Here is a 21,727-nt window from a genome sequence, read left to right on the forward strand (position 1 = left end):
ACAACTTTATTTACTTAAAAGCAGCATATTCATATTCAGAAACTGTTTGAGTTGGACAGAATAGCAGGGAACCAGAACTTGCAGGCAGTCATGAGTAACAAGGTTGCTGGCCAGAGGTTGGGCCAGGTATTCATGTATCCAAACTGGGAATGCAAGTTGAAGCATCCTGTGCTCCCAGAATAAAGTTGGGCCTGATCAGATCAGGTCTGGCAGAAGCCAGAAAAGTCACAGAGGAATTTTGGCCAAAAGCCCATGGGGCAGCAGTAAATCAACCTTTTAGTAAGCAGGACGAAGCCACCTGGGTGTGGGTGGAAGGAAATTGAAAACATACTGAATATACTGATTAAGAAAAATTAGGTAAGGCAGGTTAAAAATCAGAAATATACATGAGGGGCATCTAAACCATTATGATTTTATCTGAAATGTGAATTATATTCAGGTCTCATAATAGTCATTGGATTTTTAAGAAAACTCTCAACATAGATACCTATTTACAAAATGCAGAAAGAGCTGTTTTACATGTTGAAACTACTTAATTTATACAAAATGATATAAAAATGCCTTTATTGTTTAATCAGTTATAAAATATAATCAGGAACAGGTATCATACCATATATAGAACACATATCTTACCCCATATTGTCTGCCAGGCCCTATAGTGCAGAGTCAGGGTGAAATTGATCATTTATTATTGGTAATGAGCTGGAGGCCTTCGAATTTCATAGAAAACATTATATCAATAGCAAAAGTTTAAAAAGAGACTTTTCCTCATGAGGCAATAACACAAGAAAATGTCCTACTTGTTCTTTATGTAACCACACATGACTACCTGCGGCAAGTAACCCAAATGGTACTCACAGAAATGAAATCCGGTAGATGAATGTCTTTCATTCAGTAGAATTTAGAAAACTAAGATATTTAGAAAACTATTCAGGTTTTCAATGGGAAACTGCTTTGAGCTTAAATAGGGCTGATTTGGTAATCACAAACTTGCTGTAAGTAATGACCATCATTGGTATACCTGTACAAATCAAGACAGACAATTCTCTAGCATATATCTCAAAGAAAATGAAACAGTTGTTTGTTTATTATAACATAAAGCTTATCATAGGTATACCACACAATCCTATAGGTCAGGCAGCTACAGAATGATCAAATTGAACTCTAAAGAATATGTTAAAAAAACAAAATGTAATGATAAAGACCTCCAGGTTATATAGATTTCATAATGCTTTATTAACTTTGAATTTTCTAAATGCTAGTGAGAAAAGAATGACAGATGTGGAAAGACATTGGATAATACAATCTACCTCAGGATCCAGCAATTCCACTCTTTGGAATATACCCAAGAGATACCATATCTTACTACAAAAACATTTGTTCAACTATGTTTATAGCATCATTATTTGTAATAGCCAGAACCTGGAAACAGCCTAGGTGCCCTTCAATAGAAGAATGGTTAAAGAAGGTGTGGAACATATACACATTGGAGTTTTACTCAGTGGTAAAACTATGAAATTAAAACAGCTGGAATACTTTTAAAAAGTATTGACCTCAGAATGGAAACTAGGACATATGTTATGTTGGGGAAGGGGTTTTGCTTTTGTTTCCACAGAAGATGAAATGCTATGGATACTTTCAAAATTGATAAAGATTCAATTTGAACAAGAGACACCTCTTAATGAGAAGAGATGATAGTTCATCAATAAACATGGCCTTTAATATAAACAAACCCATAAAACGAACAAATATTTTTCATTTGATCAGAAATAACTTGCCAAAAGAAAATCTTACAAAAATTAAGGATGAAAAGGGATTTTGTTTTCGCCTTACAGGACAGTAAAGTTATCTAGCTAAGGAATTTGAAGACCACTGGAAAGATGAGACAACTGAAGAAAAAGGACAAACCATCCAGCAAAAAATGTCCCAAGAATGCTTACAAAATCAAAAACAAAATCTTTGTCTCATGTTAGAAGAGTCACCTGATGTGGGACAGTAGACAAACAAATATTGAACAACTAATTTATTGCTACTAATCTCTTAATTTTTGGCTTTATATCAATTCTTTATTAGCTGTTATTAATATCTCAAAATATATAAGAATACTATACATATTAACACAATAAAACTCTGGGACAGAAATTGAGGTTCAACTTGAAGATCAGAAAGCAAAACAGAGAGTCAATGGCTTTTACCTCCACCTCAGTCTAAAATGACAATCCTCCCATATGATAACTCTCTCTAGTTCTTGGATTAAGGTTGTGCACCACTACAACCTGGTTTTAATGGCAAGGTAGTATGGCTACTAGTATTAAAAGTGTGTCTCTTTGCTGCCTGGTCTCTAAGGCTGGACAGTGTGGCTGTTTTACATTTCTGATCTTAAAGCAAGTTTTATTTATTAAAATACAAATAAAATGCCAACACAATATTTTCTAAATTTTTATCAAATATTAATGGTCATATAAAGTATTAACTAATTTGACAAACAGGTTTCATCTACATTCCTGTACATGGTTTCTCACTGAGTCTCTATCAGTATTCCTTTTCTTCTTTTTTTTCAAAGGTTATTTATTTGTGACACTATTACTATATTGATATCGATATTCTTCTTACTTTTATTGAGTTCTATAGTTTTCTCTGCTACCCTTCATGTCCACTCCCCTTCTATTCTCTCACATGGTTCCCACACTCCCAGTTTACCCAGGAGAATTTTCTTTTCTTACTTTCCATGTATATTAGATTCATATATGTCTCTTGTAGGGCCCTTTTTGATGTTGAGGTTTTCTGGGATTGTGAACTGTAGTCTATTTGTTTTAAAATATTTTTTGCAGTAAACAATGGGCATGCCTAACAATGACCTTTGAGGTCTCCAAGACGAGGATGAGTCCCCAGAGCAGTGATTTCTCCAGGATTATGATAAAGTAACTAAACAGAAAAACACCATCCAAAGATTGGCTTTGGACTACAAACATCTCAGAACAATTTTGAGGTGTCTAGCTGAGATGATATAACTTCACAGACTACTCGAGCCAGGACTTGAAACAAGCTCTGTACTTATCCATTATTCAGAGACTAGACAACAAATGATAAAGTTACCTCTCCCAGGACTTGACAATATACTCAAAATTTTTCTTTTCAGGATCCCCAAAAGATGTTATCACCCCTAGACAGCAAGAAGTAAATTTAAGAACACAATGTCCATATTCCCAAAAGGTATGATGACTGGTTTTTATAATGGATTATAGTTATATGTCATTTTTTAGGAAGGTATATTACAAGGTGTTATTGTTTATGGTCAGGAGGAATATTGAACAGGGGAGATGAAATTAAGAGTTCTTCTTTTGAAAAGAAAAAAAGGAAATAAAGATATGATAGAATAAAGGGTAGATTATTGAATCTACTCTGAAAATACAAAAGGATATAGATATGATAAGATAACAGGTACATTATTGAATCTAATTTAAAAAGCAACATTAGTTTTAAATAGTTTATATTGGACTTTTGTATATTGTATTCAAATTTTGTATATTAATACATATTTTAAATTAATTTAGTTAAAACATACTGAACATATGTTTCTAATCTTACTCATGGTATTGTCCCTATATATTTCATTTAACAATGTAATGCAAGTTTCTCATTCTTGAAAGTTATTAGTAACAATTCTTTAGGATAATACCAAAATATAGATTAGTATTTAGTCACATATTGCATTTAAATTTGTAGTCATGTCAGGTATGTTTTCAAGGTTTAGCAGAGATATATTTTTGATATGTCATCTTTAAACATATCAGAGATCTACAGAATATGGCCTTTAAGATGTTTTAATAACATAGTTCTGTTTTTTATGACAATGAGGCATGTCTGCTTCTTGCAGCAGCAATCTACTTCAGAGAAGATAATGACATCAAAGAAACTACACTTTGTTCTCTTTATGACAAAGAAAGCAATTTGGCAAGAAAATGTCCTTGCCTCAAGGGCTGACAATGTGCTGTCTTAATTAGGCAAGTGGGACACAAAAGAGAGTGACTGTCAAACGTTGTCAATCACCACATTCCTTTAAAAATTCTGCATCATAGAAATGTGTGTTGAATATTCTAGATCTTTCGACTACAGATGGATGCCCAACATTGCAGAGAATCTTTGGGTGACTGTACAGACAGTCAGGTATTTCTGTCAATTCTCACATATTTGGAAGTTGTTTGCTTGCACTTCATGCTTACTCAGTTAATATTATTTCTTTCTCAGGTTTCTGAGATAATTGAAGAGTGGATATTTATAATTTTTTGTTTATGAGATTCAGCAAAGAAATTTCACTAATGAAGTGTAAAGTATATAAGGTTGAAAAATATTAAAATATAGTTTTATGTTAAGGCAAGTTATGATAGAAAGTAAATTAGTGAAAAGATTTTGGACTCACCAAGATAGGATACATAAAGAGTATTTTCTATGAATTAGTCTAATGCAAAAGGACTATACTTATTGTATATACTTATTGTAAATATATAATTATTGTACTTATTGCATGAAGTTTTTCTATATTAATAATAACCTTATTTTTATTTTAGGCAAAAAGTGGAACTATATTGTTATACATTTGTGTTTGAAGATCTGAGTACAAATCTATCAGCTCTAGTTAGGCATACAGAGCAGGTAACGATGGCACATAACTTTAATTCTGGCAATCATACTAGTTAGCCACTGAGGCCAGGTAGTGTTGGTCCTCTTCTTTAAATCTATCATTAGAGAGGAATAGAAGATGGAAGGAGAGAGGAACTCGGGGTCTCAGTCTAGAGTCAGCAGTCATTCTGAGGAAAGCATCACACAGTCTTGCTGGAGGTAAGAACTTTCTGTTGGTTGGTAGCTTGCTTTTATGATCTTCAGATTAAACCCTAATATTTGTCACAAGGTTCTCATTATTTTTGCTACACTCCTTGCTCCCCTGTTATTAGTGTAGAGGGACAGCCTTTCCTACCTCACCAAACCCTACCATTTAGTTGTACTTTTAAAGATATCCCTCTTTCTCGGGATTTCCTAGTAGTAACAAACTGTCCTGTCCCTTTTCTGGGTACAGATTTATTAACCAGAGTGGGAGCATCTATTTCTTTTGCTCCCACATTCACTTGACCCCAGCATTACTGGCATTCTCCCTCTTCCAAACCACACAATCTGACACATCTTTCCCTTTTCAGGCCTCCTGGTTGTATCCCCACATAGAAGTCATTCAAAACCCTCTGTAACATCCTTTTCCTCATGTCATCCAATTGAAAAATACTACAAATTACATCATCCAGTCTCAGTATCCAGTCTCTTCCCAAAATTTTAAGAGACTTAAATCTCTTAACTTTGACCCCTTAAGAACGACTTGTCTGTCCTCCCACATCTTTCCCCAGACTTAGGGTTGGAAACAGCAACAGAACCACCTACATGGCTCAGGGTTACCAACTTAATCAACTTGGAAGTAGTTTCCCTTCACCCTATAAAAGCCAACCCATAGAAGCTTCAATGGGCCCTCCCAACATGAAACTCTAAACAAAAGACTGAATATCTCTTACCCAGGTCTTTCAAATAGCATGTAAACAAGGTCACTCTGAAGCAAGATTCAGATTTGATTTATGTTGCCTATTTGATTCTCTTAAAGAGCATAAGGATCATTTGTTTCTGATGGCTTATTCTATCATTATATTTGGTTCCAAATTCTTGTGACTGTCTCTTCAGCTGTTTCTTCCCTCTATATTCACTAACCATCCATCTCTCTTTGCCTCCTCAGTAAGTGTCCTCTGTTTCCTTCAGCCTGTTATGCACTCCAGTACATGACTATATGGGCAACTCTCTAGTTATTAAGACACTTGTGCCTCTCCCTTTATTATAGCCCTCCCTGTTTCCTTGTCTCCTCCCCTTAGTGACTTCCCACTAAATTTTGCAGCATCCTTCAGCACTTCTGTATCTCTGTGATCTTGGCCTTGTGTCTGTCAGCTCTGTCCTGGAAGTCTCAGTTTCTCTGTGACATCAAGGTCTTCTCCCTTGCCTCTCAGATCCCAGTTGGAGTTTATAAAAACTTCTTCTACTGGAGTTCATTTTACAACCTTTCTTCTCTTCCTCCACGAACGTGAATTTATTAAAGCTCCACTCTATAAAAATGAACATGACGTAAATACAGTTCAATGTCCAAAAGTAGCATGCTCAATTTTCAAGGGTGGCAACTTCTTTCAGTGCATAAAAACCTGATATGTAAAATCATAAAGTAAATCTTAAAACTAAAGTAGCTCCATCCTCCTCTATTTCTTCCTATCTATACCAGTTTGCAGTGTCTCTTACATATGGCTGTTGATTGTTGAAGAGATTCTCCCCTCTAACCAACATCCTGTTCTAATAAGTGAAAAGTTTTTTTGTGGCCTGATAGCCTCTCTGCTGACACAATAATCCAAATCAGAACAAGTTAAACTGAATTAAAAAAAATCTGAGGTTTAATAGATACCAGTGCTTCTGGATAGCCAGGAAAGAAGACCTGAAAACCAGGGTGAGGGGAAAGCAAGGCCAGGAAGATCATCTGTTCATTCTCTAGGGGTCAGTTTCAATGGCCCTTGGGAGTGATCTTGAGCATCTCTGAAGAGGTGTCACCATTTGGCAGGCTTTCTCTAAAGTGCAGTCTGGACTGAGGCAATTCCCAGGCAAAGGGGCTTGAAATGGAACTTTCAACCCAGACATTCCAGACTCCTTGGATTTATGGATGCCAGGGGCTGGGGTGAATCCTGGACACAAAAGTTCCAGACTCTTTGGGTATAAGATGTCAGCAGCTGCAGTGAAGCTTCCAACCAAACCTCCCAGACTCTTTGAGTATAGGGGCGCCGGTTCAAGTCTAACTACTTCCTGTGGGCATGGAGCAACATGAGAAATGGGAGAGTTGGGAGTTGGTGGGCTCACACACAGCAGGAGGTGTGGCTGGAGAGGCGTCTAGTTTACTGTCTTCCTGGAAATTTGGGGCATCTCTTCCTTGAGGGAGATGAAAAGGCGAATTGCTAGAAGAAGAAAAAATAGATTGTTATTACTGGCCCTATGAATGGGGCTGAACATGGGAAGGGTCATTAACTGCCAGAAAAATTGGGACAGAGAAATGCACTGGTTGTACAGGACAGGCACAGGTGAATAAGTGAGACACAAAAGTAGATATGCCATGTAAATCCATATTTTGGTGGATACACACCCATTTGAGCCAGAAGAGGTGGTACCAATAGTGAATGAAGTTCCAGGGACTGGTACAAATGTTGCAATTATCTAAAAGGCCCTCTGTAAGTTGGTCTTGGTTCAGACAGCAGGAGCAAACTATTAAAAATGCTTGAAAATGGGTGGGGTTAAAATACACTTTGGAGAGTTAGTTTTTGCCAGACCTGATTTTTTGTTACAGCAGTAGAACTTTTTTTCTAGGAACATGCATGTATCTGGAAGAAAACTGGAACAGATTTACATCTTGGTATCATAGTAAGAATAAGGTCGGGAAAACTGCTCTAAAGCAGGTTGTCAATGACTAATCCAGTTTTCTACAACTTCTTTTTTCACTTATACTTCAACTGAGCTTACCCCCATGGCCATTTTCTGTATTTTAGGAGGATAATTCCTGTCTCAAAACTATACATAATGAAAGTAGGGTTTTTGAAAGATAGTATTTAAAAAAACATTCCTTGTTTAATAAGGTATTAAAACTTCAACTCCATATGCATACTCATATACAGGAATGTTGCTCATGCTGGTACCTGAACTTTGCAATTTAAGAGTCTTCTACCTCGTATTAGCTTTAAAAGACATGAATAGGTCATGGAGAGCAACTGAGACTTGGCAGTGTGTTACAGAACCGAAGTTCTTAAAGAGAGCCCAGGAGAGGCTATTGATAAAAATGCAGCCCAGTTGCAATGATAGTCTATTAAAGTGTATTAATGTCTGAGGATGAGAAAGCTCAAGACTGTTTCGAAGGTATAAGAAAGTGTTTAAGGCAAGATTGAAAATTCTGAAAATATACATAAGAGATTTACGATAGTGAAAAAATGTTTCAGAATTCTTTCCCCCTCTATGCTGTTGTTAAATAAATATTTCAAACGTTCAGGAAATCTATATTAAATGGTTAAACCAGACCACCTATGTGTTGGAGTCTAGAGACTGCTCAAGCAGATTATTATAACTATATCACCTAAATAGATTTTAAAACACCTGTAACCTTTACTTACTTTCTATATGATCAACTAGAGATTACAGTTGACATTAACCTGAGACCTATGGAGGCTGCCTTTATTGGTATTGAAAGAAACATGACTCGTATTCAGAATCATACGGGGAATGCAGGGTGGGGAATTTTTTTGTATCCTAATTAAGGACCCATGACTCCTCACATAAGAAGCAGAAGTTATAGGTCAGCTTTACTATAGCATCTATCACAGCTACTCGTTGAACTCAACAAATTATACAAGAAGAGGTGATAGCATTTAGGAAAGTTAGATTCTCAAGTTTGGGTTGTAAATAGGTTTTGATGAAATGAGACAATGCCTGGATGTTAGGCTGAAAGAACTCATGCAGATTAGGGAGAATCTATGGAGCATCTGTGGATGATAGTACAGATGTGGGATATAAGGTAAAGATGAATTGTAATGTGTGAGAGGGATCCAGGCCTGTGACAGCCTTGGCAACAGCCACCTCACTGGCTTGTTTTTTTTTTTCTATTAGAGATAATGGAATTGTCTGCTTGGTACTTTTTGCAGTGAACAATTCCTATGAATGTGGAAAGGTGAGAGTCATTTGGCAAGTCCATAATTTGATTATTGACCCTCTGCTTGTTGTTAGTCCATGCTTATTCCAGAAAACTGTATGTGATAGGAGAATGTGGAAGGCAGTTTTGGAATCTTTATTGAGGTATAGGGACTGTCTCTTTACTAATTGAGAGACACAGGTAAGAGTCATTAGTTTGGCCAGCTGGCTTGTCGTTCATTCTAGAATGGTCTGCTGAAACTGACAAAAGGGATTAATAATCAGTGCAAAAAGTGGCTCATATGAGGGGTCAAGGATTGACTTATATAGGTGCTGAGAAAAAAAGGGGAGAAAGAAGGGTTCCCAGAGCATAAGAGATCAGCCATTATGTATGATAGCTCACAACAATCTATAATGCCCTCTTCTGGCATGCAGGCAAATGTGCAGACAGAGCACACATATATGTAAATAAATAAATTTTAAACCAAACAAAAAACTAATATGGGAAAAAAGATGTATTTTAAAAATAAACCGTAATGATAAAGCATACACGGTGATACACAGGGATAATTCCCTGCCATCTGGGAATTAAAGAGAGACCATGTTACAAAATAAAGATTACAGAAGGAGATGGTGGTACAGATAAATAGTGCATACTTGCCAGGCGTATGTGAGTATGTTTAATTTGTCTCTGTGTGTGTGTGTGTGTTTATGTATGTATGTACACACATTCTAAAGATAGTGTTAACAAAATTGATGTTTGTGATGCGTAATATTGTCCTTCTGGGTACTTGTCAGTGCAGTGCTTTGAAATATCAAATAGAAACATAAGTATTTTGTTCTTAGAAGTCAAGAATATATTAAGATTAGCCATCAAATATTTATGAAAGTTCAGTATCAAAAAAGACTATATTAAAATGACACACTTACATATAGAATTCTCAAAATTTAAATAAAGTAAAATAGCGTTTCTTTTAACAGTTCGTAGTTCCTTGAAATTAAAAACTGTAAACTGAGAAGCAAACTCCAAAAACATTTTGACAATATTTCTAATGAACTAAATTATCGTCTGTATGGTATTGGTTTTAATCCTGTCCAGATTTTCCTTCACATTGTTCGTTATTATCCTTGATGTTATCGCACATTAAAAATTGGTTCTGTAAAATGGTTTCAGCAGATCAAAAATGGAACATCACCATGGGTGACATGTAACAGGCTTCTTACAAATGCTTTGACATTTTACCTACCTTAGATTAAAGAATAATGGACATTGAATACTGTAAAGTACGGCTGTTGAACTTGCTACAAATCCAATATTGCAATGAGTGGCCCCCATGATTGGTGAGCATATAAAAAGACACTGAACCTGTTAGGGCACCTCCAAGGACAGGTTCCCTAAAACAAAACAACAACAACAACAGAAAAAAACAAGCAAATTTTTTACAAAGGCAAGCCCTCCTGCAATGAAATATCACCCACCTCCATTGCTTATTTGTAGAATGAATCAAAGAAAGGCAGAGTTCATGAGGAATCACCAACACTGGAGTAAAATCCCAGGGTTCAAACTGAACATGACACCATTGCCTTTGTTTCATATCAAACTCTGTAATGTGCATATAAGGCATTCGATAGGTGCCTGCTGCCATGTTCAAAGGAACTGCCACCATGGTTTGCCTCACTGAGGGTGATATCAAATTCTACCTTGAAGTATTTTACACGTGTATACAAATGCGGAAACTCCCATCCATAATAAATTGCTAACAGGGCTTTAATGATAGAAATGACTGGGTCTGTATTTAATCATTTCTGTGAAATGACTCCTTTCAAAATGTCTATCTATGCTCAAGTCCAAGAGCTGTCTCAGTGCTCTTCAGTGATTAGACTTTAGAGGAGGTTTCTAATGCCCCAGGAGTCTCAGCATCTGAGAACAGGTGCAGCTGTGTAAACAGTTTTCTGACAAGTCCTACCCCAGCCAATCTGCTGCGGTTTTCTGCGGTTTCAGATCCCTCACAGTCCATCTACGGTTCTGTAGACAACCCACAAGGTCATTTCTTAGCAGAAAATGTTTTACATTGGTGATGGAGCAGAAAAGATTATCTCTGATGCCATCATCATGTTAAAGATTTCAAGTCAAATGACACTAGTTAAAGATTTTGAAGATGATGGATAATAATAGGAGATCATGTAAGTGGAAGTTTTCCTGCCCTCACCTCCCACTCCTTGTTCAAGCAACTGCTTACAAATTACCACACAGAAACTTAATATTATTTATAAATGCTCAGGCTTATTACTAGCTAAATCTTACACTTAAATTACCCATATTTTTATTTATGTCTTGTGACAAAACTAATAGCTTGTTACTTTATGTTTTACAGATCCTGCTTGCTCAGGGGCTGACTGGCATCTTTGGAGACTCCCCTAATTCTGCCCTTCCTTCTCCCATCATTCTCTTTGTGTCATTCTGTCTCACCCAATTTCTTCTTGTCCTGCTACCTGCCAATCATTTTTTTTATGAACAATGAGTAAAATCCAAAGCATTGAGAATCCAAAGAATTTTGTAGGGCTATAGAGCTTGCCAGGGATTGGCTCTTGCATGTAAGCAAACTCCCTGCCTCATACCCAACCTAAAGACCAAAGGCTTATGTTTCTTGCTTTACAGAAAAATTGGTTTCACATGACACTGACTTTTATCTCTCATAGCCACAATTAACACACTGCAACACAGGCAAACAGTAGAAGGAAAAGTGCTATGAAAACATACATGTTATTATAGTCACTGTTGTCTATCCATTTCCAAGGGTGTTGTAATGACTCTCTGTGCAAGCCAATCCAGTAGCAAGGATACCCTCCATATCTCTTCAGGAAATTCTGTCAAAAAACATTGAAAGTACATATATGTTTCCCTCTGTTTCAAATGACCCTTGAGTCTCTTTGACCTACAGTCTCCTTTCTGACAGGCAGCAGGTTGTAACTGAGGGTCAACAATTTTGGATCCATCGTAACACTCTCTCTCTCTCTCTCTCTCTCTCTCTCTATATATATATATATATATATATATATATATATATATATATATATATATATTTACATATATAACTGTATACAATTTACATTCATAATACAAAGTATATTGTTGCCTCCTTGTTTTTTTCTGTGACTACAATCACCCCTTATTATACCTGATTTCCAGTTATTAATAGTTGCCACATTCAGTTTGCAATACCTGCCAACTTGGATAAAGACTTACATGGTTATGTACCTCAGTGAATTGTTTGGTCATATAGATTGATTATGAGCATTACATGAGAACATGCCTCTATAAGGGCTCAGGGCTCCAGTCAGAAACAACAACATTAGCGGTAATACACATTCAACAGAACAAACAACAAACCAATTCCTGATCATTTCTTACCAGCTCCTCCAGGCTGTCAAATCGAGCTAGGTTGGCTGCCTGTTCCATACAGTAGCTTTGGCTCAATGTCCAGTTTCTCCTACCTTCAGAAAAATAAAAACATTTGTTTCCAAATCCAATCCAGCCATTTGGGCAGTTGGCATAGCAAGATCCAGGGGTCAACACGGCTGGTTTTTCCATTCTCACTAAAATGCAAACAGCGCAATTAAATATAACAAAGAAACATTTTCATGGCACATCTCTTTGACTGGGCTTGCAAATATTGGTTGTGAGATACGTGTTTATACTGTAGCTCTAATTTATCACTAGGAGACACCTCCTAGCATAATGGTCCTCAATCCATGGCCTTCCAATAGGATCTGAAGAAATGCTTTATTTTTCTTCTTTATATTTTGCCTTCTAATAAAAAATCTTATTATGTCCCTTACCTGACCTGGAGCTCATTGTGTGGACTGTATTTGTCTGGAGCTTGTAATAATCCTGCTGGCTGTGCCTCCTGAGTGCTGGGACTAAAGACACCATGCCATGCAGGAAAAACATTTCTAGGCCATCAGGACCTTAGGACTGAGAAGTCTAAAGTTCCTCCATTTTAAAAGTTAAGTTTCAGTATCTAAAAAAACGGGGGAGGTTATTTATAAACAACCCCCCTGACAACAAGTACAAGGGAGAGAGCACAGAGAATTTACAGTCCTAAATCAGCCCCGCAGTACTTCAATGCAATGACCAAAAAGGACAATTCCTCTAACCCACTGAAACAAGCTTGGACTTGCCCAGGTATAGTGCGTGACAATTCTGTATTCTGTCAATTATGTTTTAAATAAACGCTGATTGGCCAGTAGTCAGGCAGGAAGTATAAACGTGACAATCAGACAGGAAGTAGAGGTGGGGAAAGGAGAACAGAAGAACTCTGGGAAGGAGGAAGCCTATTCCCTGCAATCCTGTCTAGACACCAAAGAAGCAGGATATGACCTGCCCTGATGAAAAAGTTACTGAGCCATGTGGCTAACATTGATAAGAATAATGGGTTAATGTAAGTCAAAGAGTTAATGAGAAGCCTGAGTTAATGGGACAATCAGTTTATAACTAATGTAACTTCTGTTATTCTTTGGGACCTAACGGCTATGGGAACTGGCAGACAGAAACCCCAACAAATAGGCCCTCATGTTATACAAGTATGCCTTAATATGGAAAAACAAAATTCAAAAACCACTTAATGTAACAATAGAAATGACATAGCTGTCTCAGGAATTTACCTAGCTATGCCAGAAACCATTTTGCATAAGTGATAGATCCCACATCCTGGAACAAGTGCTCTTTTCTTTGTCTACTGTTTGAGTCTGAGGTCTTCCTTCCAGTGATGCCCATACCCTTATACAGACTGTTCTTGATTTCTAGAACCCTACAGTTTCCTTTTCTACATTCCCTCCCATTCTCTTTTCTCTTGAAAAACAAATTCTCACCTTGCCTGAATTTTATTACAGAAGAAATGACAGTGTGTAAAACTTGGCCATGGCAATATAGATGTTCTGATTCTACTGCATGTACTGGCTTTGGGAGAACCTAGTCTGTTTGGATGCTCACCTTCCTAGAACTGGATGGGGGGTGACCTTGAACTTCCCACAGGGTAGGGAACCCTGACTACTCTTTGGATTAGAGAGGTAGGGGGAGGGGGAATGGAGGGAGGGGGAGGGAGATTGGATGGAGGGGAGGAGGTGAAAATTTTTAATAATAATAAAAAACCTGAAGAAAAAAAGTCTTGATATTTCTCTTTCTTTCTCTCTCTCTCTCTCTCTCTCTCTCTCACACACACACACACACACACACACATGCTGGCTCTTGTTAGAGCCATCATAAATAAATCTGACAACTGATATTGAAAAAGTATGCAGAAATAGGGATATTATTTTTCTACTGGTGGGAGTACAGATTGATTCAGTCATCTGGAGGTTCCTCAAAGAAATATGAGTAAACATACTATGTGTTACAGCTATGCCACTCCTGGGCATCTATGGAGAGACCTTGACATCCTACCACAGAGATACTTGTACATCCATGTTTATTGCATTCATAGTTACAATAGTAATGAAATGGACCTGACCTGAGAAGTCATCAACTACGAAGAGAATTAAATGTGTTACACATACAAATCACAGTGATATTCAGCTGTAAAGAAAAATTAAATTTAGGAAAAGTGGGTGTACTTCAAAAGCATAACATCAAGAGAGATCACCCAAACTCAAAAAGAAACAAACCCATATACTCTGTCACAAGCAATCCCTGCCTGTGACTTACAGTGTAAACAGCTGTGAGTGTGGAAAGTTTTAATACATTGTAAGGAAAACAAGGTAGAGTAGTGCACAGTGACAAGGAAGGACAGGATGCAGCAAGAGGCCTGTGGTTGTGAGAAAGGGTTTTAAAGAGAATGGTATTTCTAGTTTCAAATCTAACATGTTTTTTCTGGGTGGATAAGTGCATGAAAAGGCGATTAAAATTGTACTGTCATCTGAAACTACCTAGTGCCGTTTTTCTCAACAAAATGAAAACTTTCTGATGTGGGGTATTCTGTATTCTGTGAATATGTGTTGCTTCGTATGGTTAATGATTAAAGCTCTTTTGGTGGTGTAAAAAAATAAAAAAATAAAAGTGAAAGTCTAAAAGCATAACCAAAGCTCCATAGCCTCAGAATAGCCATTCAAACTGTGTGAAATTTCAGTGAGATACATAGGGTTTGGGACTTGACAGATGTTAGAGTGGGTATGCTAATGGAATTGTGTGATGTATTCAATTCTGAGTCTATCATAATAAAGTGATTGTCTGTGTACATGCTTATGTGTGTATGTGTAAGAAGCTCAAATTTCAGAGGACAGCTTAGAAATATAACAGTTTTCAGTCATACCTTCAACTTTTCCATCATTTATCATATCAGAAGAAGGGCACTGTTCTTCCAAAGAGCGTCTAAATCCTAGAAATAAGTGAATTCATAAGAGATTTTAAATATCAGATATGGTTCCCCCACTAATTTTTAGCAGAAGGGAATTTGTTGTTGCTGTTTCCACTTCTCACACCCGTATTCTGAGGCTACAGTGAAAGGGACAACTGCAATGAACAGTGAGGACGACTGTAACTTCTTTTTATCTGACTCTTTTCAGAGCTGTGTAATAGTTTAGGTTACACTGACTAAGACTTTCTGGAAAATGTTTGTCAATGTTTAGGCATGTGTATTAATCACTGACATGATTAAAGTTGATATTTATAAAACAATATCACAAAACATTTATATGAGCTAAGACAAAAAGCTGTACAAAATTTTATCAGATACTCTGAACAGTCCACAAATAAAAGCTTAGGAAAGGCATACTTCTAGAACTGTCTGTTCAATATTTTCTGACCATGGTTGAAGACATTAATTGAAACCAAGAGTCATGGGGGTGGAGTTCTGTGCACTCTTCATTGCCCTCACTTCTCTCAGGTGCATCAGTCTCCTTGAGCTTTCTTCTTTGAGCTTTCTTGGTTTTGTTCACTGCCTTGGATAGTTCACCTCGGTGAACGTATGTCTTCTGCATGTCTATCTGAAGGTTGCTAAATGACATCTTCCGAGGGATGCAGAGCCTGGCCTCCTGTACACACCATACCCTGTGAAGTTCTATCAATGCATTTTCCTGATAGACCCTAAATTACCAGAGAAGAGGAATTTCCAGTATGTTTTCACTGGAGACTTTCCCACAATACTTGGCTCACAGTGATCAGTAAGTATAATCAAAAATGTGAATGTATCAGAGACCAGCTTTGACAATAATACCATTTACAAGGATAGGGACATGGGAACTAGAAAGTGAGAAAAGGGTAAGAAGACATAAGAGAAAATGATAAAACAGAAAACATAAGATAATATAGGGAGTTCCAGTGAATACTGAAATCATCCACATTTATTTTCTATATACTTTTATATCCCAATACAACAGGGGTAGGAAGACAAAAGACTTCTTTAACATGATAAAAAAAAAGAAGGCTAGAGTAGTCATTTGCCTCAAATCTTTGAGCTATCAAGCCAGTAATCCAATAAGCATTCTGTGGTTTATGCAGTGAAACCACCCTAGACCAAGTATCCTGAAGGTAGTGACTCCCAAGGTCAAATCTCCTGTTTCAAAAGAAAAAGCAGCAGTATGCTTGAATTTCCTGAGCATTGGTCAGGAGAGAGTGGATCTAGTTTTATGGGATATCTTAATGTCAAAAAAAAACAAGTAGCTGCAGCGTAGGTCAGGGTGTGTAGCCATTTTTTTGGTCAACAATTTTGAACAAACTGAAGCTCTGTGACCTTCATCCAGGTAGAAATAGGCTCACATATTTGGGCCTCCACATCAATGTGATAGAATGTTGCAGAATTTGGAGACTGAGTCACATACCTGACAAAGCAACAGAAAGTGCAATTACAGCAACAGTTAAGACCATGATCACTACATAGCAGCAGTAAAGTTTAACAGGAGGCTCAGGGGAAATGATTCTGAGATATTTTCCTTGCTGTTTTTTACCTGAAAAGATAAATATCACAATATCAACCTCAAGAACTTTTCAGAAAAACAATTACCCAGAATCAACTGTAGAGTTCACTTGTACTCCACTCATGCAGATATCCTTCACAGAATTTCCTGGTCCATAAATGAAGTCCTTGACATGAAAAATACTATTGGAAAGGAAACGTTATTGTTTGCCACCATTTTCTATTTATTGAATTAGGGAACAATGAAAGAGTAAGAAACAGAAATAGTAAATATCATGGTCAAAAGGAAATAACAACAACAACCACCCATAGATTTAATGCTATAAGAAGAGATCTGGTTAGGATGAATGGGTTTGTAATAATAATAATGAAAAGAAAGTCAGTGTGTGAACAGGAGTGACACAGGATTGTTCTTCTGGCACATGGAAGATGGAGGCAGGAGAGTGAGGAGTTCAACCTTATTTTTGGCCAAATTTTAAGTTTCAGACTTAGATGAATTACAATAGTCTCCATTTTATCTATCTGTCTGACTTTCTGTCTATCTATCATCTATCTATCTGTCTATCTATTTATCTATCTATCTATTCATCTTCCTATCTTTCATCTATTTATCTATAATGAACTAAGTAAGTACAGTTGGACATATAAACAATATAAGAATATAAAAAAGGAGTATTTCAGTAAATTCAGCAAAGCACACACACACAAGTTACTGTAAATCCACAGTAAGAACTCTCAGCATATTAGTAACTGAATAAATTTTCACAGCCTAACAGGAGCTATCCAGGATAAAACAAAACAAAACTCCAACTAAAGTCAGCATAAATGTTCTTCCACAGTGTCCCAGAGCAAGGCAAGAATTTCTGCTAACCGGATAGCATGACTCTTGGGTTCCTATTCAAAGCACAAGGACAAGAAAATCAAATAACTGTCATGCCCCTCAAAGAGAGATGAAAGTATTGCTATCAGACAACATGAATGTATCTACATACAAAGTTCTAAGGAGTCTTTTAGAAGAGCCCTAAAAGGGATGAATGAGTTAACAATGCAGTAGGGCATAATGTCATTGCTTAAAATATTTTACATTTTCATACACTAGCAATTGTCAAATGCAAACAAATATATAAGTACTGCAGCTCTCACAGCACTGTTAAACACGGAACATGCCCACATTCAGTTGCTGGAAGAACATCAAGGGTTTTTAATCTCTGAGTCAATTCTCTACTGTCTTTCATTGAGTTCTTAAAGATCTCAATACATTGTAGGTACAATTACTTTTGAGAGAGAAAAAATTTAAAAAAAAAATCAATAATAAAAAGTAAAACCTTTGCCACACATTTTTTATCGTTTGAGTCATTTTTCAGGGACCAAAGCAGAGGAATTTCATTATACTACATCTAATATACTTTTCTGTGCGTAGGTAAAGACATCTCTGCCTGAAAAAAATTCACAAAGAAGTTTTTCATTTTATCCTCTTCAAATAGAATTAAAGATTTAGATGTCATGTTTGTGTCTGTTGTCCATCTTGAGTCATTTACTATACAATGAATGAGTTATGAGTCATCACCAGGGGAACCAACTCTCTTAGCATCAAATGCAGAAGAGATACCATCCTTTCTCTAACTAAGAAATTTACAAATTGAGACTGGTTTTTTTTTTTTTGTTTCCTGATGGTCCAGACTTGAATAATCACACAGCAATTTCATTAATTGCAATACTCTTTGATCAACAGCTCAAACATATTCTTAGTTAGCCTTTATATTGTAAATTAACCCATTTATGTTAATCTATGAATCACCAGTTTCTGGTATCCTTCTCTGTTGGCAGCTACTTGGCATCTGTCGGACTCCACTTTCTTTCCTCCTCTATTTCTGCTTGAATTTCCTGACTTTCTATATTGTACACTGTCATGGGTCAAAGCACATTCTTTATTAATCAATAGTAATAAAACATATTCATAGAATACAGAAGGGAATCCCACTACAGACTTTATGTTTGCATCTTTATCCATTTTGAATCATTTATTGTACAATGGATAAGGTATGAATCATCACTATTGGAAGCAACGGTCTTAGCACCATATGTAGAAGAGATCCCTTCCATACTTAAGAAACTGTTCACTTGCACTTGCCCAGTTTACCATTCACAGACACACACATTATAAACCCACATTGATTTTTAAAAATAGAAATATACAAAAAAAGGCAATGAAATGACACACTTACAGTAAATACATCCATTAAAAATTCTCAATTCACCAATGTTTAGTGGAGCATAATTTAGTAATTTAGAATTACTAAATGGTAGAATAACTATCAATGGTATAGTTAAGGGGACGGTTTTTATTGTAGACATGAAGAAAAGTACAGCCAGAGGCCTCTGGAAGCGTCCATAGCAGTGAAAGAAAGTAGAACACTAACATGGCCAGCAGACTGACCCGAACTATGAGAGGAGAGAGAAAGGGGCGGGCAGAGATGAAGACAAGGTACAGGGAGAGACCAGGGAAGATGAAAATAAGAGTGAAGATTAAGAGAAGGAGTAAGAGAGAGGGGTAAGAGAAATCATGACAGGACTATAGGGCACCAAGACTGGGAGAGGAAAGCCCATGATATGGAGAAGCTTATGGTAGGGCACAGATTGAAAAGAGCTGAGAAGGGCCACAGGCACTGAGTCAGCCTGGAGGGCAGCATGTGCTTTGGTGTGTTAAAAGGCATCACAGGTTGTCTTTTGTTGTTTTCTACCTAACAACTCTTACTCCTTTCTTTTCTTTTTGTTTTGCTTTGTTTCTGTTTCTATTTTGATTTTTTTTAAATTAGAAAAAACAAGTTTATTATGGAAAATATCAAAGTACATGGAAAAATAGTAAGAAAAAATGCACAGCTTGTCCTACCTTGTCTCAAAGAACTGTGTGTGGTGGGAGTGTTTGTCTGTAAGGAGGATTAAAATATTTTCAGTTATGGGAATATTTGATCTAGCGAAAAAAAACTACATTTTTATGAATTTGCTTTTGATGGCAAGTATGAATGCTGCTTTCCAGAAAATCCAACATTCTTTCACTAAAACACACAAACAAACAAAGAAAAACTAAAGCAATGGAAAAGGGGAGAAAGAAGGAAAAATAAGAAAGAAGCCAATAGTTTCCAAACAAAGAAAACAGTTTCCTCCCTAAAGACTAAAGCAGAAATCCCACAAGATTCTTCATTTCCATAATTTTCTACAGAGTGAAAACACCAGAAGATTTGCTGGAGTGTGTGTGTGTGTATGTGTGTGTGTGTGTTGATGTAGATGAATTGTTAGGAGGAGGGGGGACCACTCACCCAACCAGTGTACCTCTCTCCTCCCCAACTTTTCTTTGAAGCACACTTGATCTGAAAAGTCTGACCCTAGCCCCACAGGGAAGATCCTTAGCTGAGTGATTTGAAAGCTATGGTGTTTGAATTTTTTTCCCTCTGAGACATAAAGAGTATGGTTTACAGCAACTTCCTGTAACTCACCAGAGTGCAAATAATGAGCTCAAGAGAGGACTAGAAAGATACACACACACACACACACACACACACACACACAAACACACACCAAATCAAGAACAAAACAAACAAATAACAAATGAAAAAGCAAACAACATCAACAACAAATAATCCAATCTCTCAAAAAACAATCAAAGAAAGACTATGCCTCAGGCTCTTAAAATTAACTCATCAATTCTATTTGTCTTGCCTATTTGAATACTATACACTCGATAGAATAACAAAAGTATGAGAGGCCTGGAAGCATTTCCACTTCTACAGAGACCAGCCAGGGCAGGCTTAACTGGCAAGAGATTCAGATCCTCTTTGAGGCCCCAGTGAAGCTCCTCTCTGCCTTTTAAAATTGTTTCAAATTGCATCAAATACATACCCATGTCTCCCTCTGGTAGGTGGTCTGGGGTAGATATTTCTGTTTTTAGCATTCCAATGGAAGTCTCTTCAGCCTCTACAGCAGGCATCTCTGAACTGAAAGGAAGAATCTTTCCTGAACTAAGTAGGAGGGATGAAACCTGAAACCCTGGAGAGGGAGACAAAGCTTTGATTTCTGTGTTTCCTAATAAGCACTTTGCAAGTGCAACCCACTGTCCCTGTGACTCACTAACCACTCCTTACCACTTCTGAGCACATCACCTCTCAGCAGATAACGTTTTGTTCCCGGAGGAAACAGAATTACAAAGTAGGACGCTGTGAAGTGAAATTTAAGTGGACTATATGCACAGAAAATATTCCAGACTAATCACTACTTCTTTAAGAAAAGTATTACTTTGATGAAAGTACTACTATTAAGTGGGGAAATGTTGATTGATTGATTGATTGACTGACTGATTGAATGATTGAATCAGGGTTTCACTATGTAGCTCAGTCCAGCCTCAAATACATTTTGACTCACATTGGGCTTGCATTTTTATCCTATGTCCTATGTTTAAAGGTCAGTATTTCTGTAAGTCCTGAAATTCCAGATCATATAGGCAAAGGCAAATAAGACCTGGACAAGAAGGCAGAGAGGAATCTGGCAAAGAATTAAAGGGCAAAATGACAAACTTCTAGAGTCAGACACTTGTGCCTGCGGTCACTAGAGATGCAAAATCTGTACAAAAAGAATCAAAAAGACTGACCCCCCTGAAGTAAGCTAGAATCTTCACCAGCTGCATGTGATGATTACTGCCCTAGCTTCAGTCACCTGTGATGAGGGGGCGTCTTTCTTTAACTTTTCCTCTACATGGCTGATGGCAAACTCAGTGATCCTATAAACTTCAAAGCAAATCTGAATTCTGGAGCTAGGGAACAGAAACAAAAAATTACACTTCATTTATCTGTACAAACATCTTTAAATGTGTTGTCAAGAATAAATAACAAACACTTTGGGGGAAGCACCAAGATTCAAATCTCTTTTTCTCCCACTATGTCACCCCATAAAGATCCTCCCTATGTAAAACTTGAGCCTAGTTTGCCAGAGACTGTGTTGCATTGGATTGGGAAGATTTATGTCCCATCTCCCAGGAACTTTGTTCACATGCAGACCATATTGACTGGACTTGGTAACAATCTCCAGGTGAC

The 21,727-nt window shown here is 37.0% G+C and overlaps 1 protein-coding gene across 3 annotated transcripts; it reads right to left on the reverse strand.

Moving 5' to 3' along the window:
• Positions 1–6,445: 6,445 nt before the first annotated feature.
• On the reverse strand, positions 6,446–20,711 carry LOC146895300 (C-type lectin domain family 2 member E-like). Of its 3 annotated transcripts, XM_085687211.2 has the most exons (7): positions 20,541–20,707; positions 16,549–16,674; positions 15,042–15,107; positions 12,146–12,330; positions 11,495–11,601; positions 9,981–10,128; positions 6,882–7,019 (listed from the first exon to the last, which is right to left on the reverse strand). In XM_085687211.2, exons 1-6 carry the CDS (start codon positions 20,626–20,628, stop codon positions 9,987–9,989), a joined length of 714 nt encoding a protein of 237 aa, XP_085543337.2. In that variant the 5' UTR covers positions 20,629–20,707; the 3' UTR covers positions 6,882–7,019; positions 9,981–9,986. The 3 variants fall into 3 exon arrangements, with proteins under 3 accessions (XP_087760243.1, XP_085543336.2, XP_085543337.2); XM_087904117.1 differs by lacking the exon at positions 9,981–10,128 and having other exon boundaries at positions 6,446–7,019; positions 12,146–12,228; positions 20,541–20,711; XM_085687210.2 differs by lacking the exon at positions 9,981–10,128 and having other exon boundaries at positions 6,446–7,019; positions 20,541–20,709.
• Positions 20,712–21,727: the final 1,016 nt, after the last annotated feature.

The sequence above is a fragment of the Myodes glareolus genome, chromosome 3, assembly GCF_982192425.1.
Source record: "Myodes glareolus chromosome 3, mMyoGla1.1, whole genome shotgun sequence".
In the NCBI taxonomy this organism is placed as follows: Eukaryota; Metazoa; Chordata; class Mammalia; order Rodentia; family Cricetidae; genus Myodes; species Myodes glareolus.

Bases quoted from the DNA above. Each gene is read 5' to 3' on its own strand.
- LOC146895300 (XM_085687210.2), bottom strand. From the start codon at position 20,628: ATGCCTGCTGTAGAGGCTGAAGAGACTTCCATTGGAATGCTAAAAACA. The intron at 16,675-20,540 runs GTATGTATTTGA...TTATCTTTTCAG, and splicing joins CCTACCAGAGGGAGACATGG to GTAAAAAACAGCAAGGAAAA. The intron at 11,602-12,145 runs GTAAGAAATGAT...GTTTTTTGACAG, and splicing joins TTGACAGCCTGGAGGAGCTG to AATTTCCTGAAGAGATATGG.